Source organism: Lampetra planeri, chromosome 7 (assembly GCF_965212315.1).
Source record: "Lampetra planeri chromosome 7, kcLamPlan1.2.h2, whole genome shotgun sequence".
Classification (NCBI taxonomy): Eukaryota; Metazoa; Chordata; class Hyperoartia; order Petromyzontiformes; family Petromyzontidae; genus Lampetra; species Lampetra planeri.
Genome location: NC_136113.1, coordinates 5,009,950 through 5,031,650, shown reverse-complemented (window position 1 = coordinate 5,031,650; position 21,701 = coordinate 5,009,950). Strand labels below are relative to the sequence as shown.

The 21,701-nt window shown below is 46.3% G+C and overlaps 2 protein-coding genes across 5 annotated transcripts in view; one reads left to right on the top strand and one right to left on the bottom strand.

The window, feature by feature from the left end:
• The window catches only part of LOC144719830 (serine/threonine-protein kinase MRCK alpha-like), an 82,042-nt gene extending 79,385 nt beyond the window's left edge, over window positions 1-2,657 (bottom strand). For 3 of the 4 annotated variants that reach the window (XM_078596057.1, XM_078596058.1, XM_078596061.1), the window contains exon 1: window positions 2,409-2,657. In XM_078596057.1, the coding sequence (XP_078452183.1) occupies window positions 2,409-2,592 (184 nt within the window). In that variant the 5' untranslated portion in view covers window positions 2,593-2,657. The remainder of the gene's footprint in view (window positions 1-2,408) is intronic. The other variant, XM_078596059.1, reaches the window with a different exon arrangement.
• A 10,343-nt stretch (window positions 2,658-13,000) lies between these two features.
• Window positions 13,001-21,701, top strand: part of IARS2 (isoleucyl-tRNA synthetase 2, mitochondrial) — a 27,930-nt gene continuing 19,229 nt past the window's right edge. The window contains exons 1-11 of the mRNA XM_078596054.1: window positions 13,001-13,404; window positions 14,796-14,918; window positions 15,588-15,747; window positions 16,220-16,371; window positions 16,554-16,603; window positions 17,203-17,312; window positions 17,924-18,014; window positions 18,706-18,821; window positions 19,944-20,113; window positions 20,831-20,921; window positions 21,245-21,396. Of these exons, the coding sequence (XP_078452180.1) occupies window positions 13,174-13,404; window positions 14,796-14,918; window positions 15,588-15,747; window positions 16,220-16,371; window positions 16,554-16,603; window positions 17,203-17,312; window positions 17,924-18,014; window positions 18,706-18,821; window positions 19,944-20,113; window positions 20,831-20,921; window positions 21,245-21,396 (1,446 nt within the window). The 5' untranslated portion in view covers window positions 13,001-13,173. The remainder of the gene's footprint in view (window positions 13,405-14,795; window positions 14,919-15,587; window positions 15,748-16,219; window positions 16,372-16,553; window positions 16,604-17,202; window positions 17,313-17,923; window positions 18,015-18,705; window positions 18,822-19,943; window positions 20,114-20,830; window positions 20,922-21,244; window positions 21,397-21,701) is intronic.

Here is a 21,701-nt window from a genome sequence, read left to right as displayed (position 1 = left end):
GTCTACACATTGTCAAATCTGCATATTTCATGCACAAGATAGTTCAAGCAATTTTATTTTTATGTAAAATCTCGACAGCAAAATTAAAGTGAAATGACTCGTGTGAATTTAATGCACCACATGCTTCTGTTAGCTAACATGTAAATGTTATCAGACAGCCGACTGTGTTGTGTCGGGCAAGGTTACAGTGGATGGCCAGTATATGGATTTATTACACACATGTAAACTTCTGTTTGGGTATCATGTACAAACACAGCAGGCACTAACGTCAAAGGGAATCTGTCTCGCTCAGGCGTGGCAGTCGGGCCCAGACCTCCTACATTCTTGAAAATCCGACCCTACAGACAGGTCAACCCCAGGGCTGCCTTCCATTACAATCAAAACGCCTGCATGACCTTCGAACATCACTTGCAAATGTAACGGATGGGACACGATTTGAGTAATGATTGATGGACGGTAATTTTAATGGACGCACAGACACACTCCAGGTGAATGGACCAAGTCATTTTTTCCTTCAATTTGTTTTAATCACAATACTAAATGTTATTTAAATGCCACTCATATACAGTAAGTTTAAGAAGCACATTAACAGGTCCATGCATGAATTATATTAAAGCTTTGATACTTTGCCACATTAGTCACAGCGATCAAAGGCCACCCTTCCTTGTTTTTATTAAGCCACCTTGTACCTCCCCACAGCCCTGACGTGGGGGCAGCACTGGCTTGCTCATCAGCTGCTCAAGCCACGTCTTAGGAATGCCAATGACCTAAAAAGCCGGTTTATGGACACCAAATTACATAGCAACACAGATGCATTAGTAAAATAAACATAAGCCTCATTTAACGGCCACATCTTTGCACAAAAGTGGGAGCGAAGGTCACATCCAAAGGAAGTATTTTTTACATTGCGTATGTACTTGAGCAGTTCACTGAAAATGGAGTCATCTTACCGATGACAATATGATCAACTTACAAAACCACGTTCGGTTTTGGACCTTTTGGACGACACAATTACATTTTCATTTTATTTTGGATCAGATGACATTGCAACTTCTCCCAGACAAAGAGACTGTTGCACAACTTCAGTCAAGCGATATTTGGCCAGTCCCAGTTTGACTCTCGCTCAGACCATCCCAAGCGTAGCAGCACCAACCGAAAGAAGACAACCCAGTACAGCCATTTCCAATTATCGCCTGCATAAACCCATCATCGGACATTGCCCAGTCTACCAATGTGACCGGGCACCGCGATGATAACACACGGCAAGGAGTGTGAGCGTCCGTTAAGTGGACACCACGAGGCCGCTTGTCCCAAGAGGTCAAATTGGCGTGTGCCACCATGAGGAGGGCCCTCATCCACCTTCTTACTCACTGCTCCCAGCGTCTCTCCGACCGCAGACCCGGTCGGACCGGCTGCACCCCAACAGACCTGTGCCTCACAGGCTTCTGTGCCTTTACCGTGGGATTGTAAAGGCGGAGGCCAAAGCGAGCGCTCCACCCCGAGGAAGGGGCCTTGGCTGACTGCAGCCGTGGCACCTCTCCAGCGGGCGGAACGTTTAAAGAGACGAGGGGGCGGCGACGCTACCGGGCCACCCCGAGAGTGCGTCCGAGGATGGTGAGGAGAGCAATGAGAGGAACGAACGAACGAGCAGATAGAGGAAAGGCGTGAGAGGTAAAAAAGCGGGACTCGGGGCGGTATGGCAAGGGATGTAAAAATGAAGAGATGGCAACACCGCCCACAGAAATCCATCGTCCGCAAGATGGAAGACGCATCCGTAGGCTAGTGGAAGAATAGTCCCATCGGGTGGCTGGCAGACGAGCGAATGTGCTCAGAGGGGTGGATGAGGACGATGAGGGAAGATGGAAAAGAGAGGTGGTGGGATAATGGCCGGTAACGCCCGACACAGCACACGGCCGCCGCGGGGGTTAAACAAACCACGCGAAATAAAACGACGACAACGATGGCTCCAGCGATGGAGGTTAATAATGGTGGTGATGGGAGTGGTGTAATGATGATGCTGGCAGGCAATAGCGGTGATGTCGGTAGTGACGATGGAAATGTTGGTGGTGATAGTCCCGGTAATGTTGACGGTGGTTATCTTTGTGATAGCGATGATAGCGGAAGTGACAGTCGTGGGATTTGGTCGTAAGGGGATGGCGGCGGCGGCGGTAATAAGTGGTGGGTGGGGAGGGCATTACAGTAATGAAGTCTGAAGGACGGGATGGGGGTGGGTAGGGCATGAGCAATCCAGGATGGAGATCAGCTTGATGGAGATCATCATGATGAATGCTGTCTTGACTAGGGGCACACGGTGCGATTAGTTTGGTCAGCCAGTGCGCGGTCGTTCGGTCAACTCGTGTTAACCTCTCAACCCCCAGCCACCCCCCCCCCCCCACGGCACCACTCACCCCACTCGAGGAACTCTGCGACGTTCTTCTCGCGCCTCAGCGTGGAATTGTTGCACTCGTCCAGCATGCACACGAGCACATCGAGGAGGCTCTCCACGCTCAGCGCGCACTCGTGCAGCCGCGGCCCGTCCAACACCAGCTGCTCCAGCTTCCGCAGGCGCACCTCGGCCGACATCGCGCTCATTCACACGGCTCCCCCCCCCCACCACCACCGATGTTGATGAGGACGATGTGACGATGTTGTCGGTGATGGTGGCGGCGGTGACACCGGCCACCACCACCCACTTGAGAGCGGGCGTCGAGACGAAGCCGCGGAAGGAGTTGGGAGGCGGCTCTGTCTTGGCCGGCCTGTACGTGGGCCCCAGCAGAGGACAGGCGTTGTGTAGACAGACAGGTAGGCAAGGTGAAGGAGAGGCGGTCACACACACACACCAGGAGCCTCCCCTCGCCCCTTCCTCGTTGTTTATGTCATCTCCTCGCGGCACGACGCGCCGCCACCGCCGGCAGCAGCAGCAGTAGGTCGATGTGGATTATAAATACAAGTGAGCGGGCTTATGTGAAGCCTCGTCGTCCTCGTCGTCGGCGGCGCTGCTTTCGCCCTTGCTGCTGCTGTTGTTGTTATCGCCGCTGCTGCCACCGCTCGAGGACGAGGAGGAGGAGACGCGACCCCGGGCCGCCCGGCCTCGCATCCACGGCGTCTCGCCGCTCCTTCTGTCCTCGTCTTGTGTTTTCGCGAGGAGCGGCGCGTAACGACGACGGTGATGAGGAATCGCACCGAGTACGAGCGGCAGTGCACTGACGCCTGCTGCTGCTGCTGCTGTTGCAGTAATCGCGGCGGCGGTGGCGGCGGTGGTGGAAGAGGAGGAGGAGGGAGCGAAGTGACAGCCCAGCGCCCTCTCCTCGCCTTACTCAAAATGGCCGGCAGACACCCACTGCGCATGCGCGTCTAGCGGGGGGGGGGGGCGACAGGCGGGGCGGAGTTTGAGGGGCGGGGCTACCGGGGGGGGGGGGTTGCGTTGAGAGGGGGGGGGCCTCCGGTCGGCTCGGCTCTTGCCTTGAGCAGAGCCGGGACGTCTCCACTGCGCGTGCGCGCCAGATCGAGGGTGGGGACGGGGCGGCGCGAGCGGCGCGAGCGGCTGTGCGCATGCGCCAAGAGCGGGGACGGGAAAGGCGGGGCTGGACTGGGCGGTGACGTACGCGTAGAGGGGCGGCGGCTGCGGATGGGGGCGGGGATACTCGCGGATGCGCATGCGCAGTCGAGCCCTGTTCGGCGGTGCCCGCCCAGCTGATCGCGGGGTGCGAGCACGTGCGGAGCCGGTACCCCCCGCGGGGTCACCGAGTCCCCCCGAGGATCACAGCAGAGAAAGCTCTCGTCCTGAAGGCCTTCTGTGCTGCTGCGGCTGTAGCACAACTTGAAAGCTTCAACTAGAGTCAGAGTCATTGCAGCTACTGGCAAAGGAGGTTCCAATGGTGTCAATGCTTACCCCGAGCTCTCATACTCTGATGGTGCATTGTCTTTGAGTTGTGTGCCTTTTGGCGTCATCTGGTCCAACACCATGTGAGACTAGGCTCTAAGGAAAGCGGTCTCGGGTGTGGACCAATCAATTTCAAAGACAGTGCATACATTATCAGAGTTGTGTTTTTTATTTGCATTCCGACTGCAGGTATTGTGGCCAATGCAAACATGACTCCTTGTAAAAACGGTGTCAGTTTTGTTGCCAGATAAATGCAGCTATTTCAACGTGTGGCAGTCACCGGTGCGGCGTTGCAAGCGATGTTCTAGCAAGATCATCGACGATAACGTTTCTTTCGCCTTTTTGTTTACTGAAGTTTTTAACGTGTGTCACAGCCCGGCACACAGCAAAGGTACATCATACCTACAAGATAACAAATGTTTTTTTTGGGTTGCATATTCCTTAAACACATGCATGCACAATAGGCTAGATTGTTCATAATCAAGTGAAGAACCCACGCCAAGTAATCGCGAGAAACGACCATTGGAACTGCCCCACTCGCTGCGATTGGTGGTTGAGCAACAAGGTTTGAACGGCTTTGGGGCCGTCCATAAATGACGTCACGCACCTGGGGGGGGGGTCAGACATTTGTGACGATGTGTGACGAGAGGGGGGGGGGGGTGAGAAATGTGACGTCACACCAAAATGCCAAACTTTAAATAAATATAGACAACACGTTCTACTTAATTGAATATACTTTGTTATAAATATTTTCTCCTACAACATCAGAGTACAGCGGCACATTAAATACGCACTTCAATGACAATAGTTTAAAGCGATTTTTGAAGCATGTTTTATTTTCAAAATGGAAATATGGTTTTGGGGGAGGGGCAGAGCTTTGTGACGTCATATTTGAGGGGGGGGGGTCTGACTTTTTGTGACGCCGTATGACGATGGGGGGGGGGTCAAAAATCGTCCAAAATCGCGTGACGTCATTTATGGACGGCCCCTTTGGTGCGCACGAGTACCATGCCATGTAGTTTAACTGGGGGGTGCATTTATTTGAGTCATATACTCTGCGCGATTGTTAATTATCCCAGCACTAGGTGCCTTTGAACTAATCATCTATAATGGCATCAAGGCGATTGTTTTGTAAGCGATGGGGAAACACGTGTCTTGCAACATCGAGATGACTGCAGCTTACAATCACACGTGGTCACGCCGTCGCTGGAAATGGCTCTCCATGTGTCCACTCAATGACCCTCTTCCCCTTCCCTCAACTGCGAGTCGTCACAACGCTTAGTGCTGAAGAATCGATTGCACAGACACTATAAAGTGGTAACGACTGCTGGGTGATGGAAGGCCTGTCAAAATTGACCTGGAGCCACAGCGCCGCCTGCCGTTCAATTGCACGCAAGGCAAATCAGCAGTGTTCACGTTTCCATGTTTTCCCAATGGAGTAAGCAGGGATTCGGCAGGGAATGTGATGCGTTTATCAGCACAGCATAATGACTAGCAATCAGGAAAACTATGGATTTGGCTGGCAATACAGCTCGTTTTATACGGAAGTATTTTACCCATGTGTAAGTTTAAACGGACGTAGGATGGCATCGTGGTAACACTTGTGCCTCACAGCCAGAAAAACCTGGGTCGAATCCTGACTCAGGTACTTTGTGCGGTGCTTGTATATTATCTTCCCTTTATCTGCATGGATTTCCATCGGGTTCTCTGATATTGGCTAAACATCCGAATGCAAAAAAAAAATCCTGAAAATTTATGAATTGGGATGATACGTAGCAACATTGTCCATGACTGCAAAAACGTGGCAGGGCCCTCCTTTAAAGGAGTATTGAGGCTCAGTGAGGATTTCCAGGGTAATTATGTGCAAATAATAGAATAGTACAAATTAAAGTTGAAAAACCATATTGAATTATTGATTTCAGTAACTTTATGCAGCCAGTCACTGGTCTTGAATGAAATATTTTTAAACGAGGTCTACTTTCTATCATATATTTTCCATAAACTTTTTTTTCTCAAATAACACTTATTCAAAGCGAAGCAGAATTGTAGCCTAAGTGAATGAAAGAAAGTTTAAATCTTTAATGATGAAAGTGGATAGAGTTAATTTCTAGAAACGTAAAGGCACGAACATATTTGGTGAAATACTCTTTTGTTATTTCGGTAAAGTCACGTAGGTTAAAAAAGGAAAACTAAAAAATTAAATCACGAAGTTTCGGAGGCAACACAAGCCTCCGAAACGTCGTGATTTAATTTATTTGTTTTCCTTTTTTAACCTACGTGACTTTACCGAAAAAACCAAAAAGTATGGTTCCTTGCAGTCACGAAAGCTTCAAATCTAGAATTATATTTGGTGAAAACAAATGGAGAAAATGCAAATGAGATAATATGATGACATAACTGGAAATGACCTACATCAAATGTTTGAATGACTTAAAGACGGCTGAAAAGTATAAATAAAGATGAGTATAAACAAGACAAAATTAACTTACATTTGCTAAACAACAGAAAATAACTATTGGAGAGACAACCGAAAAACCCAACGAAATAGGCATATTTGAGGTACTTATTAAAGGCAGACGGATAAAAATGTTGAAAGGAGAAAAGAGAGAAAACAGCTTTGAGTGCTTTTGGAAAACTGAATTGAAAATGTATAGGTAATATACATTTGTTCTAGATTTGAAGCTTTCGTGACTGCAAGGAATCATCTTCTTAGGTTTTTTCGGTAAAGTCACGTAGAAAGTAAAATAAAATAAAAACAAAAATCACGACGTTTCGGAGGCAACACAAGTCTCCGTCATCAGGTGGGACCGTCATAGCCAGATTAGCTGTATCAAGTGAGGCAATGATTCAAGATGTAATCCCTTAAAAGCGAGTTGAGGGGGGAGGGAGAGGGAGGGGGGAGCTCATCAGACTATGGTAGCCAATGAAAGGAACGTATCGGGAGGGAGGGGGGGCGAGGCCAAAAGGGTGGGCGATGGACGTGGAAGCGCTTGTGCCCAAGCGGCCAATTACTGCACACGCCAACACAATGGAGCGATTGTGCGCAAGCGGCCTGCCACTGCACCCGCCAACACAATGGGCAGAGAGGAGGAGGGGGAGGTCTAATACACATGATAGACAAAAGAACGAAAATGATGATGGGTACAAACTTAGGGGGAGCTCATCAGACTATGGTAGCCAATGAATGGAACGTATCGGGAGGGAGGGGGGGGGGGCGGGGGGGGGGGGGCGAGGCCAAAGGGTGGGCGACGGACGTGGAAGCGCTTGTGCGCAAGAGGCCAATTACTGCACACGCCAACACAATGGAGAGAGAGGGGGAGTGGGGGGTCTGATACACATGATAGACAAAATAACGAAAATGCCCATGTTTATACCAATGCTGGCTGAACAATGAAGAGAGTACTGTTAAAATAACTGGGGATGTTAACACTCGGTAAAGTACAGAAAAATAGTGCCTGTCAGATAAGATGGTCCAAAAGATGTTATCAACCACGCAAAAAAGACTTAATCACAAATTTTTTGGACCATCTTATCTGACAGGCACTATTTTACTGTACTTTACCGAGTGTTAACATCCCCAGTTATTTTAACAGTACTCTCTTCATTGTTCAGCCAGCATTGGTATAAACATGGGCATTTTCGTTCTTTTGTCTATCATGTGTATCAGACCCCCCACTCCCCCTCTCTCTCCATTGTGTTGGCGTGTGCAGTAATTGGCCTCTTGCGCACAAGCGCTTCCACGTCCGTCGCCCACCCTTTGGCCTCGCCCCCCCCCCCCGCCCCCCCCCTCCCTCCCGATACGTTCCATTCATTGGCTACCATAGTCTGATGAGCTCCCCCTAAGTTTGTACCCATCATCATTTTCGTTCTTTTGTCTATCATGTGTATTAGACCTCCCCCTCCTCCTCTCTGCCCATTGTGTTGGCGGGTGCAGTGGCAGGCCGCTTGCGCACAATCGCTCCATTGTGTTGGCGTGTGCAGTAATTGGCCGCTTGGGCACAAGCGCTTCCACGTCCATCGCCCACCCTTTTGGCCTCGCCCCCCCTCCCTCCCGATACGTTCCTTTCATTGGCTACCATAGTCTGATGAGCTCCCCCCTACCTCTCCCTCCCCCCTCAACTCGCTTTTAAGGGATTACATCTTGAATCATTGCCTCACTTGATACAGCTAATCTGGCTGTGACGGTCCCACCTGATGACGGAGACTTGTGTTGCCTCCGAAACGTCGTGATTTTTGTTTTTATTTTATTTTACTTTCTACGTGACTTTACCGAAAAAACCTAAGAAGAGAATATACATTTGTGCCTAAAGACAAACACTTTTCATCAGTTCATGTTGTCTGGAATGACATGACGTGGACACTGACAAGGATATTCGACGAAAAAGTTAAAAGTGCGCAAACAATAATGGAGAGATCTCGACTTAAAGCTTTCGTGACTGCAGGAATTCATATTCTTTGGGTCTTACGGTAAATTACCTATCTACGAGACTTTACCGAAAGACCCAAAGAATAATCATGGAGAGGTGTATGCTGAGAATTGAACGAATACAGACTAGGGAACACACGCAGCAGGGAACAAACAGATTAGAGGCATCAAACGAACTATCAAGGATAATAATTGTGCTTGGGCATGACACAAACCACGAAGGTTGCCATTGGATGAGACTAGTAACAGATTGGAACATAAAAGAGGATAACCAGCACAGAGATGAAGCAACGAGATTTGCTTCATACGCAGTAGCGGGATGTATTATAGTATTACAGGACTGTGAAGGATGACAACGACGACGTGGGGACGCCTTCATTCAGCAGTAGATAACGCATAATAAATTCATCATCATCATCATCGCTGGGCAGTGGTAGCACACGCCTGTAATTCAGCACTGCAGGGGTGACGGTTGGTTCATCTCACAAATGTTGCGAAACTCCCTTCCCGTGGGCGTCAGGAGAAGTCAGTACAGCAAAATTGTAAACTGCACATGTTACATCTGTGTGAGATAGAATGTTTCCTCCTCGCACACGTGCTCTGGTTTCCTCCCACATATAAGCACTTATTAATTGGCCGATAACATCTTAATAAATAGAGGACTGCAGAGCTTGAGCAATTGTTGGTGCCCGCTCTCGTTGCCTTTCCGCTTGTATGTGGTTCCTCCTCATGTCTCTAGTCGTTATGTATGTTGAACTTCTTTCGCACCGTACGTAGCCAACCGTGCTAATCGGAGGAGCTGTCTACGAGCAAGAGTGAATTTTGTGTGGAGAGTTACAATTTGAAATTATTATCATCATCGTGAATGGGGTATACTCTTTGGTTGTTTCGGTAAAGTCACGTAGATATAAAATACCAAAGAGTATGGATTCCTGCAGTCACGAAAGCTTCAAATCAAGATGAATGGGGTAATTTCTCCTTTTTGCGTGAAATAACTAGAGAGGTATAATTAAATTCTAGCGTATGGCAGATATATCCAGGAGCTAAATGCCAATGTCGAGGCCTGCTAGCCACGAGAGGGTTTCAAGGAGAGAGTTCGTGTCGTTTTGCTCCTCCATTGAAGGAGGACAGACGACAGTGGTTTACAATAGGCTCCATAGTTTGGGTTGAATGGCCACAGTGGCACCGTGGCTTGTGTTTAATGTTCAATTTGTGAAGGAGATGTGCGTAGCGACCTGTTGATGTTCCGACGCGGTTTGTTGATCACACGAGTCAGTGTCTTGGGGGAGGAATGTCAAAGCCAGGAGGTGAGATGTTTGGGTCTCTAACGAGGTGATTATTCCAGACGGCCGCGTTGTTCCACTCTGTTCGCCAGCAGTGATCTTCCCGGATCTGGATGAGAGTCGAGGATGGTGACAGCAGCTTGATCGCAGAAGGGGAGGTGGATATCTGGAATTGAGTCGGAAGTGAGGTTGTATTGTTGAGGTCTTGGTTGATGATGGGTTGGTTGTCTATCGTTGGCGAGAAAACACATTTGGTGGCAGAATGTTCGCCAGAGCAGGGAGCCAGGGGACTTGTGTCGGTTTGAGTGTTCTCGGTTTTGATGCGCATTGCGTTATGTGTGTGTGTGTATGTGGCTAAGGCACAGCAAGTTGGCACAGTGGGGGGCATAGGTGGTGCATCAGCCAGTCATCTCGGTCATCTCGGTCAGTCGACCCGTGGCGCCTGCTGGGTCTGCCCCGTGACCTCCTGCCAGCGGGCGTTCGACACTTCACGTGGCCTCAAGGTGCACATGGCCTGGCACAAGCGTCGTGGTGACGTCACCGCCACTTAGTGGCGAATGGCGGTTGTTGTTGTTGTGTGTGTATGTGTGTGTTTAAAAGTGTTGTGTCCAAGTTCCCTGACCAGGCTGTAGGGCAGGTCCTCTGCCACTGAGTGGATCAGTGGGAGGGTGGCATTTGGCAGCACATCATCCGAGGCGACCCCAGGTCGTTCCTGTAGGTTTCCGTCACAGGGCGATTCTTGACGTGCCCTTTTCACAGATCTCTTTTACGTGAGGCTTGAAAGTCCATGATAAACCCGAGATGTGTATTGTAAGTATGCACCTTGCTGAACTTCTTTTGCACCGTACGTAACCAACCGTGCTAATTGGAAGGTGTGGGGTCATAGTGCACTGCGCTACCACAGAACACACCAAGAGTGAGAGTGAGTAGTTGTATTATTTATACGTACACACATCAGTACCGCTGCACAACTAGAAAGAACAATACCTAATATTTAAAAAAACACGCTTTAATGAAATGTACCGTACTAGTAATGGCAGAACTCCACGACTCCAGGAGGTGGCCCCCAAGCTTGCCATAACGTAAGGGACCCCGGTGATTTACAGCCAATGTCAGTTTATTGTGGACAATTAGATCCAAGCCGAAACATAACATATACAAAATAATGTTTAAAAAAATATCTATATATTTTTTATGATAGAATATAGTATTGTCATCAGTATGACATAAGTATACCAAGTTTGCAGTCGACACCACATTGGGAAGTGGGTTAAAACTGAGTTACAAGATTTGAGGATACAACAACAACAGACCGAGTGAGTTAAATGAAATTGTGTAATAATAAAAACCGAAGCAAATCCGCATCATCCCTTGAGGTTCCAGGATTGTGGCTATCAGAGACTAAAACATGGTTCACTCCCTTAGTTTCTTTCGGTAAAGTCACGTAAAAAAATAAAATAATAATAACACATGAAAATATTATTTTATTATTATAATAATTTTTTCTACCTACGTGACTTTACCGAAAGAACAAAAGGGTATGAATTGTAGATTTGAAGCTTTCGTGACTGCAAGGATTCATACTCTTAGGTTTTTTCGGTAAAGTCACGTAGGTAAAAAATAATAAAATTAAAATTAATAAAAGTAATAATAGAAATATTTCTATTAAAAAATAATACATTTTAAATTAATAAAAGTAATAATCTAAATATTTTTATTAAAAAATAATAAAAATTACATTAATTACTTTTTACCTACGTAACTTTACGTAGGTAAAAAATAATAAAATTCAAATTAATAAAAGTAATGATAGAAATATTTATATTAAAAAATAATAAATTTTTAATTAATAAAAGTAATAATATAAATATTTCTATTAAAAAATAATAAAATTTAAATTAATTACTTTTTACCTACGTAACTTTACGTAGGTAAAAAATAATAAAATTCAAATTAATAAAAGTAATGATAGAAATATTTATATTAAAAAATAATAAATTTTTAATTAATAAAAGTAATAATATAAATATTTCTATTAAAAAATAATACAATTTAAATTAATTACTTTTTACCTACGTAACTTTACGTAGGTAAAAAATAATAAAATTCAAATTAATAAAAGTAATGATAGAAATATTTATATTAAAAAATAATAAATTTTTAATTAATAAAAGTAATAATATAAATATTTCTATTAAAAAATAATACAATTTAAATTAATTACTTTTTACCTACGTAACTTTACGTAGGTAAAAAATAATAAAATTCAAATTAATAAAAGTAATGATAGAAATTCTAGATTTGAAGCTTTCGTGACTGCAATGATTCATATTCTCAGGTTTTTTCGGTAAAGTCACGTAGGTAAAACATTAAAAGTAATGAAAGTAAAATAAAACAAAACAAAAATAAAAATAAAATTCACGACGTTTCGGAGGCAACACAAGTCTCCGTCATCAGGTGGGACCGTCACAGCCAGATTAGCTGCATCAAGTGAAGCAATGATTCAAAATGTAATCCCTTATAAGCAAGTTGAAGGGGGGGAGGAGAGGGGGGGGGGAGTTCATCAGAATGTGGTAGCCAATGAATGGAACGTATCGGGAGGGAGGGGGGTGGGAGGGGGAGGGAGCCAACAAAACTCAGTAATCACTGGAAAGATGTTATTAACCACGCAAAAAAGACTTAATTACACTTTTTGGACCATCTTATCTGACAGGCACTATTTTAATTTACTTCACCGAGTGTTAACATCCCCAGTTATTTTTAACAGTACTCTCTTCATTTTTCAGCCTGCATTGGTATAAACATGGGCATTTTCGTTCCTTTGTTCTATCATGTGTATCAGACCTCCCCTCCCCCCTTTCTGCCCATTGTGTTGGCGTGCGCAGCAGCCGCGTCCAAGCCGTCGCCAAATGTTTTGTTGGCTCCCTCCCCCTCCCACCCCCCTCCCTCCCGATACGTTCCATTCATTGGCTACCACATTCTGATGAACTCCCCCCCCCCTCTCCTCCCCCCCTTCAACTTGCTTATAAGGGATTACATTTTGAATCATTGCTTCACTTGATGCAGCTAATCTGGCTGTGACGGTCCCACCTGATGACGGAGACTTGTGTTGCCTCCGAAACGTCGTGAATTTTATTTTTATTTTTGTTTTGTTTTATTTTACTTTCATTACTTTTAATGTTTTACCTACGTGACTTTACCGAAAAAACCTGAGAATATAATGATAGAAATATTTATATTAAAAAAAAAAAGTTTAATTAATAAAAGTAATAATATAAATATTTCTATTAAAAAATAATAAAATTTAAATTAATTACTTTTTACCTACGTAACTTTACCGAAAAAACCTAAGAGTACAAAGAGTATGAATCCTTGCAGTCACGAAAGCTTCAAATCTACAATTTGAGTTCACTCCGTGACCGCACGAGGGCGACTCCGCCTCATCCGCCTCGCACGCCTCGGCCCCTTGAGCAGCAACAACAGCAGCACCTCGTACACCAACCTCCACCTCCTCCTCATGAGGACATAATTTCACACAACCACCACCACAGCAGCAGCAGAGAGAGACGAGGCGATCGACAATGTCCGCGCTTCGTCTGCTGCAAACCGTGGGGCGGCCTTGGGGCCCTGCAGCTCTCCGGCCTGGCCGAGGCCTCGGTCTTGCCTGGCGCCGCCTGCCCAGGAGCAAGGCCACTTCGGCGGCGGGGGGGGACGGCGCGCTGTACCGGGACACCGTGTCGCTGCCCCGCACCGACTTCCCCATGAAGCTGGCGGGGCAGGCGCTGCTCAACAAAGAGATGGAGATGCAAGAGGTGCGGATGGAGTATGTGGGGGGCAGATTTGTGTGGTGACGAAGTTTGTCTTGGTCGCTGGTGGTGGTGGTGGTGCTGGTGGGGTTATTGGGTTTCAATCTTCCCGAAACGCGAGGCCAAGTGCTTGCTTTACATTGACATTTTAGTTGCTAACGTCGCTTTCAAAAGTTTGTGGTAAGCTTCCTGACGCGTATGTTATGCCTGCCAGGCTAGATTAGTGTCTCAATCCATTACTGTTTCTGCGTGTCGGTGTAAACGCAAGACACACACCGATTCGATGTTACCGTCTCCTTCAGACCGCGAGGTTAATTCTCTCAATTCCCTCGCAGCAACGTTTTTTTTAATGCTGATCGCTCTGCCACTCAATTCATAGCTCGTTTTGCTTTTTGCAATCACGCAATGTGGGCCGGAAGGCCACAGGCAAGACGGGGGGCAGTGTGGAGTGCCCTATGAGAGGGCAGCGAATGTTGCCTTGCCATGCCTGTCAAACGCCCTTGAGGTGGGGAGGAGCAGTCTGGAGCCGGTGGCATTCGAATTCCTGAATTAAAGATTCCCCGTAAGGCATGGCACGATTTAGATAATCGAACGTAGCAATAAATGTCGTGCGCACGGAGCAGCGCATGTTAAATATGTCGTCGATTCGGTGGGCACAAGCTGTTGAAAAGCTGACATTTGAATGCAGCATATTTGTATAAGTTTGATTGAATGTTTAATACCTATTCTTGGTTCTTTCGGTAAAGACACATAGAAGGGAAATAATAATGTAATATATATTACTTTATTATTTCCCTTCTAAGTTTGATTGAATATGTTTAATACCTATTCTTGGTTCTTTCGGTAAAGTCACGTAGAAGGGAAATAATAAAGTAATATATTACCAAAAGAACCAAGAATAGGTATTAAACATATTCAATCAAACTTATACAAATATGCTGCATTTAAATGTCAATATAATATTTATATTATTTTATTATTTCCCTTCTACGTGACTTTACCGAAAGAACCAAGAATATTAATCCCTGCAGTCACGAAAGCTTTAAATCAAAATTTATGTTTAATACCTGTTGATTTAATGTGCCCTCGATTATCAAACGTATACTGTTGTCACGATTAAAACTTCAGCAACAAACATAATATTTTTTCCTATTCTTGAAAATGATTGAATATGTTGTTGATAATTGAGAATATATTAAATAATGTTATTAACTAGTTTGTTGAATATCGTACAAATATAAAGAATCAAACGTTGAAAAAAAATATGACGTAAGTTCACAGGGATTTGCATGGGAAACTAATGGAACATATCCATTTAGATATTTTATGCAACGGATCACCGAGCTTTTGTTTGCACCAGCTAAATGTGCGCGTGTCCCGCGTGTCGTCCCATACAGGTGTGCAACTTCTCGGGACTGTACGAATGGCAGAAGGAGAGGAAGTCCAAGAAGGAATTCTGTCTGCACGACGGCCCCCCCTACGCTAACGGGGATCCGCATGTGGGCCACGTCCTCAACAAGGTGGGTGAGAGCTCTGCCAGCCAACGTTGGGCCCTGTCTGACCTACACCGCGCCTCCACTGAGTGTCGCCCATTGCCACCACTTGGGCGCTATTCTGTGTTGGAGCCCATGTAGCCAGCGGACTTTTGAAACATTTTTCAAGTATCAAGTTGTAATTGCGGTTGTCGGTGTAATTGTGTTTGTTATGGTGGTTGTGTAACATGATTGCAAAATGGTGCAGAGTGTGAGCTGACAAATTTGACAAGGACCTGAACAAGGAGAACGGTGTTTGACTAAGAGCCATACTACCTGAATTTTCGATTTATAAACACCACTTTAAAAAAATATTCCGATATTTGCTAAAGTAATACGTGTAAAATGTCCTATGCGCGGCCTATTATAGTAAGAATGATTCTTAAAACTCAATTATCCGTATTTAATAATACACAAGAGAATAGATTGATTGTTCCTGAAAATAATATGTAAATTATATGCTAATGTAACAATTAGGCTAATGGAGTGAACAAAACCATACAAATGAGGCAAAACAAGAAATAACGAGACGCTAAAGAGGAGATGACCAATCACTGTCTAAAATGATGAAAATTTAATCAAGTCAATAGTGGGGGAAGTGAATAATTGTTACGTGCATAATTACAGATTAATAAGAGCTCGCTCCTCTGTCTGCAGGTCCTCAAGGACATCACGAATCGGTACTATGTAATGAGAGGCTACAAGGTACACTTTGTGCCTGGCTGGGACTGCCATGGCCTGCCCATCGAACTCAAGGCCCTGACAGAGAGCGAGGTCAACGACAAAACTCTCTCGCCTCTTGACATTCGGAAAAAGGGTACGACTGCAACTCTGAATTGCCTCGCTTAAACCTATGTGACTTTACCGAAAAAACCAAATCCTTGCAGTCACGAAAACTTCAAATCTAGAATCGCTTAAACGTGTTTGTCAAGGTCCCGTCCATGAGTAATTATAATTTAAAAGACTGTATAGCCAAGGATTGTATGCTCATAAACACAAATCACAATATCGTTCGCACTGTCTTATACAGGAAACGTACATAGAATAAACTTACTTTTTGTGCGATTATTCTTCGGAGCAGAGAGATGTACTGACTAATAGTTGGAGATTGCATTTTATACGATGGTGCCTTGTCAGCGTTGACAAATCTACCTGTTTATTTGTCACATGAACAGCAAATGTTTTCACTCCTATGCTATATTCGCATCTTGTACACGTGATGAGCAGGTGGGCTCCAGCGTCCTGTCGCCACTGCCTGCGCTGATGTGGTTTTGTATGTTCCCGTGCAGCTCGCGAGTTTGCTGAGAAAGCGATTGAGAAGCAGCGAGCATCTTTCATCCGTTGGGGCATTATGGCCAATTGGAAGGACGATTGCTACTACACGTTCAGCAAGGAGTATGAGGCCGAACAGCTGAAGGTCTTCTACAGCATGCATGAAAAGGTGTGCAGTTGGCCACAGTGTCGTATGTGACTCGTTCTGCATCTTGCTGTGCACATGCAGTGAAAGTGAGGATAGTTTTTTTTGTAGCAGAGATAAAGTTGAATAAAACCTAATGGCTGCTAATTGATGGTACCACAGCACTTTTCTCTGTCGTGCTTTATTGTGTGTGATTTGCTTCATAGGGTTTCATATATCAAGATTACAAGCCAGTGTTCTGGTCTCCATCAACAAGGTAAGAGTTAAGCTTTTGTTGTTTGTTGATCTGGCTGCATTGAGGAGAGGGTATGGGAATAGCGATTAACTGATCAAATTCCATTTGTTTGCTCACAATACACGCGTTTAATAACGCATGCAACATTAACGTGCATTAATTAAATTTGAGGCACATTTTATGCAAATGCTATGTTTAGCCTCATAGACCGAACAAGATTAAACATACAATAAAAATGAGGGAGGATAAATAAGACAAAAACGATCAATGAACTGTGGCCCACAATGTTGACGATTCACCGAATAGCACGAGGGGTGAATAGTTACATGCCTAGAGTGCTGTGCCCAACTTCCTTCGTGCACCTGCATGGAGGTGCTTGTGCCTTTTGTTATCTGCACAGCGATGTTAATGATCTGCCACAAAGTGGACGCGAAGGGTTGGCTGGTCATTAGACCTGCCACAATTCACTCCCCCTCCCCCCCGTCATGCTTATTGTGGGGGTTACTTGACCATACTTCGGCACATCGTTACAGTCCTACTGGTGACCATACTGCGCGAGTTGTTTGGGTGTCACAATTGCCAGCGAGTGAAGTTGTAACGAAGCTGGTGGCTGTACACAGGACGGCGCTCGCTGAGGCTGAGTTGGAGTACAACCCAGCGCACACCAGCAAGGCTGTCCACGTCAAGTTTCCCCTTGCTCAAGTGCCGCCCAAGCTTGCGTCTCTCTTAGGTAATTCTGGAACATTTCACCATGTCTACAACGTTTCCATCTGTGGGGCTGCCACGCACTGCCATTGTGCGTCCGTGACGGAAAATCTCACGATTAATCAAAACCCACGATTGAGCAGTAGAAATGCACAATACGTTCACGTATAATCACTCAATAAACAACACTTCAAATGGCATGAAACAGAAGCAACAACAACAATTTCAATTCATGTGGAATGTAAATTAAATTGTATCAAATCATGCTTTCAAAAATGAAACGTAAAAACTACTTTAGGGTTGCAGGACGTCACGGAATCCAGGGCAGCAGGAAAACATGGGAGAGGGGAGAGAGATCATCACCCTGGCACAAGCTGGGATGAATTAACCGTAGCCCAACACCAGCAACAACAATTCCCAGGGACAGCCGGAGAAGCCAGGGCATCACCAATGGGTTCCAGGGGGCCCAAGGCCCATCATTCACATTCTCTGGACAATTTAAACAAAAAAACATGTAGTGCTTCTATAATTACTACGAATACAAACAAAGCCCAGGGAAACGAGGTGCAGATATTGACCCGTTTTCGTTGCTGCAGATTGTGTGTAACGATGATGACGCGTGCTGCTGTGTTGCAGGCCCCGATGCCACAGTGAGCCTGGTGATATGGACGACCCAGCCCTGGACCCTGCCGGCCAACGAGGCCGTCTGCTTTATGCCCAACTCGAAGTAAGTCGCCTGTTAATAATGGGTCACAGTTTGTTGTGCACACTTGAAATATACCTTAGGGTAGACCTGAAAGTATTCGCTGCCATCATATAATGAGAATGTTTTTGCTTCCTTTTCAGCCTGTTGGCATAATATTTTCTTCCGTGTAACCCGACTTGAGCAATACATGTGATAAATAAATAAATGCCCGTGGAATTATTTCAGCTGATAGGTATTGTTGATCGGCATGAACATGTAGACATTTATATTCTTGAATATGAATTCCTGCAGTCACGAAAGCTTTAAGTCAAGATTTATGTAGACATTTGTCATCCTGCTTTTATTGAGGCTTTCCTGGAAAAATGAAGAGCATTCTAATTCAATGCATTACCATGCTTTGTATTTCAATAAGTTTCATTATTTGTAGCACTATACCCGTTCAAACATGTTTTTTGTTTTTACATAATGTTAATTGTTTTGCCATTTGCGGTCCACAGCATTCATCAACACCGTTTTGGAAACAACCACGCATTTAATTAACAATTTGGTTGGATCTTGTTTAATTACATCGTTTAGTGGGCCTTACCTCATAAAATAAAAAAATGTTTAGTTTAATTCACCCCTGCAGCGGGGCTCGTGTTTACTTATTTTCCAGAGGTTCGCATTGTTTCACAGATCCATCGCATGCCGCACACCCCCTTGTGTCGAGCAGGTACAGTGTGGTGAAGTGCGGCCAGACGGGGGAGCTGCTGCTGTTGGCTGCAGACAGAGTGGAGAGCTTGGCCACGGCCCTCCGCACCACGCTGGAAACGTTGCACACCTTCGCTGGTGCGTCGACGCGGCACACAGTGCCAGCGGCAAGCCGGTGCCCTCGCACCCTACCCTACCTGCGCAGTGGCGTCATTTTAGCTTTTTAAAATAAATGTGATATTGCGCTCATAGTCTGGCAGCTATAAATGACACAGGCCCGTATGCTGATGCTGCAAGTGCGAAAGGCTACGTTTTATAATGGCGCACGTTGACGGCGTCATAAAACAATATGTTCTACACATGACCTGCCTCTTATGCAATTTTAATGGTGAAGACCGATAAGCAATATAATGGTTTTACCATTGTGCATACTGCCGTGGAATTGTATAAAGTGACCTTTGAAGCACAGCCGTACCATAGAGTCTGTAATATTGAGGCTAACAAAGTCTAAGGTTGTATAACTACTCCGTGAGTGTAAGAGTTGAGTGCTTCCTTTCTTAAAATATAAAATTAACTGAAAACCTTACCTTGCCAATAGGCCTTGCACCTGTTGCCCAATAACCACATAGGCAGTGCTGTGTGGACTTTGATCTGAGGACATGTTGACTGGACAGTGCCCCAGCTCAATGCAGCCGTGTTAAAGTGGTATAGCCTCTGGGCGAGGTGGTGCACACCTGTAATACAGTGCTTTAGAGGTGGACCATGCCGAGGTTATCATGCGCCTGACATGCCTAACTTGTAGGCTACAAAGAAGCCAGCAGTACAGCAGACTTATTGGTACAGATTTGAGTCACCTTTGACTTGTTGGAGCTAGAAAACCTGGAGCACTCAAAATAAAAACCCAAGGCAGGGTTTCTATCTGGATGCTCCAGGTTTCTCCTGGCTACAACATACAAAAATCCTCGTGGAGAATTTAGAACATTTCCCTTTGTTTTCCTCCACCTGAAAATGAGTCTTGAGACTCGGTGAGGCTTTCCTTGCTGAAGGACTCCTATCACTGATTAGTACTGACTGCTGTCCTTATCCATGCAACTTAGCATATTGCGCAACTCATGCTTGTCTATAGCCAAATGCAGTCTGACTTGAGCGTGGCGCTTCGTTAGTGGGGCAGTTGCCAGGGGATATGAAAGTGACGTGGGTAGTCTAGGGCAGATTGAATTGAGCGTGGCGTGGCGTTGTGGCTGTGCGTGTCGCGTACAGGGTCCGACTTGCAGGGCGGCGCCTGCTCCCACCCCACCATCGCCGGCAAGATAGCGCCGCTGCTGCCAGCCGCGCACGTCACCATGCTGATGGGCACGGGGCTGGTGCACACGGCGCCCGCGCATGGCGCCGATGACTTCAGCGTGGCCGTCGCGCACAAGCTGCCCGTGGTGTGTAAAAACGAGGCGGTGTAAAAACTGGGTTATCGAATCAAATTGTCATCCCGAATCGTGACAATGATATATCACTTGGGGTGAATGTTTACGTATCCAATGTGTTTAACCTCTATTTCTCTACAATAAGGCAGTATTACGGCGGTGAGATGTATTCAGTACTGTGTTGCCACGTACGTTATCACCAACGTGGTACTTTCAGTCTGACTTTATCTATGGAAATGTTATGATGCCCCCACCCTGCTATCCACATGAATTAAACACAATGAGTGTGAGGGTGTTCCTTTTGGATGGAACGTGAAAATAACAAAACCATGTAGTTCTGCCGATGACCAGATCACCCGGAATGCACCCGATCTTGTCGTATCCTGGAAGCTAATCCGAACTTGAGCCGTGATAGTGCTTGAGTGGGTTAACACCACGATGGACAAAATAAGTGTCATAGGTTCCTGCGGGGCTACACTACATGGTGAGCAAATAAAGGGCAGTGGAGAAAAATCGATTTCCGTAGGCTACCACATCTGTGCTCCCTGCCTTCGCCATCCCACACTGACCAGAGTGCTGAAGTGTGGTCAAGTAACCACCACGACACGCACAGTGTGTGGAGGCCCTCGCTAAGCAGTGGGTTGACCAAAGGGCAGCACGCGTAGCTCTAGTTAAAGTGTGTCTCATGTGACTGCGCGTGGCGGTGACGACGACGTGTGCGGAGCGTAGAGGAGCCTGGTGGACGAGGAGGGGCTCTTCACAGCAGAGGCTGGGGAGGAGCTACAGGGCAAGGCCGTGCTGGAGGAGGGCAACGAGGCTGGTGGGTCCCTGTTGCGCCCTCCATATCCTGCCCCACCAGCCAGTGGCAACTGCACCGGGGCCCACTGATAGATTTTGGGCAAGATTGGCAACCAAAGCGGAAAAGAGCCTAACGCTGTGCACCACCAGAATTAGTTTGTGTATGTTAGACTGTTCGCGAAATGTGTTTGCGTGTTTCCGTGCACACACGTTCTTCGAGTATTTTTCCCGAACTGAAGTGTAGGCCGCCATAATGTAGGGGCCTGCCAACTTGCTGTGATTTACTTACCACCGTTTCCTAGCCGTGCTGACCCCCGCGTGCGTTGCTGTTGTGCGCGGCGTCAGTGGTGGCGCAGCTGCGAGCGGCGGGCTGCCTGCTGCACGAGGCCGCCTGCGTGCACAGCTACCCCTACGACTGGCGCAGCCACCAGCCTGTGCTGGTGCGCGCCAGCAGCCAGTGGTTCATCAACACTGACACGCTGCGGGATCGCGCCCAGGCACGTGCACGCCCTTCCATTTGTGTGTGAGTGTGTGTCTTGTGTCATCTGTGTGAGCGTGTGTTTGTATGCGTGTGTGGGGAGCAGTAATGTAGTGGTTAGCACACTGCACTACGAACCCGGCGACCCGAGTTCAATTCTCGCTCACTGCTAACACCAATGACGATTATCTGTACTGGTCCTGGGCCTCCCTGAGGTCAACTCAGCCTCAAATGAGTACCTAGTGCTGTGTGCGAACATTGCCACTTGGGAGACAAAGGCGGTCATGCGTGGTGCTGGCCACCTACCCCTTTGTGTGCCGTGCT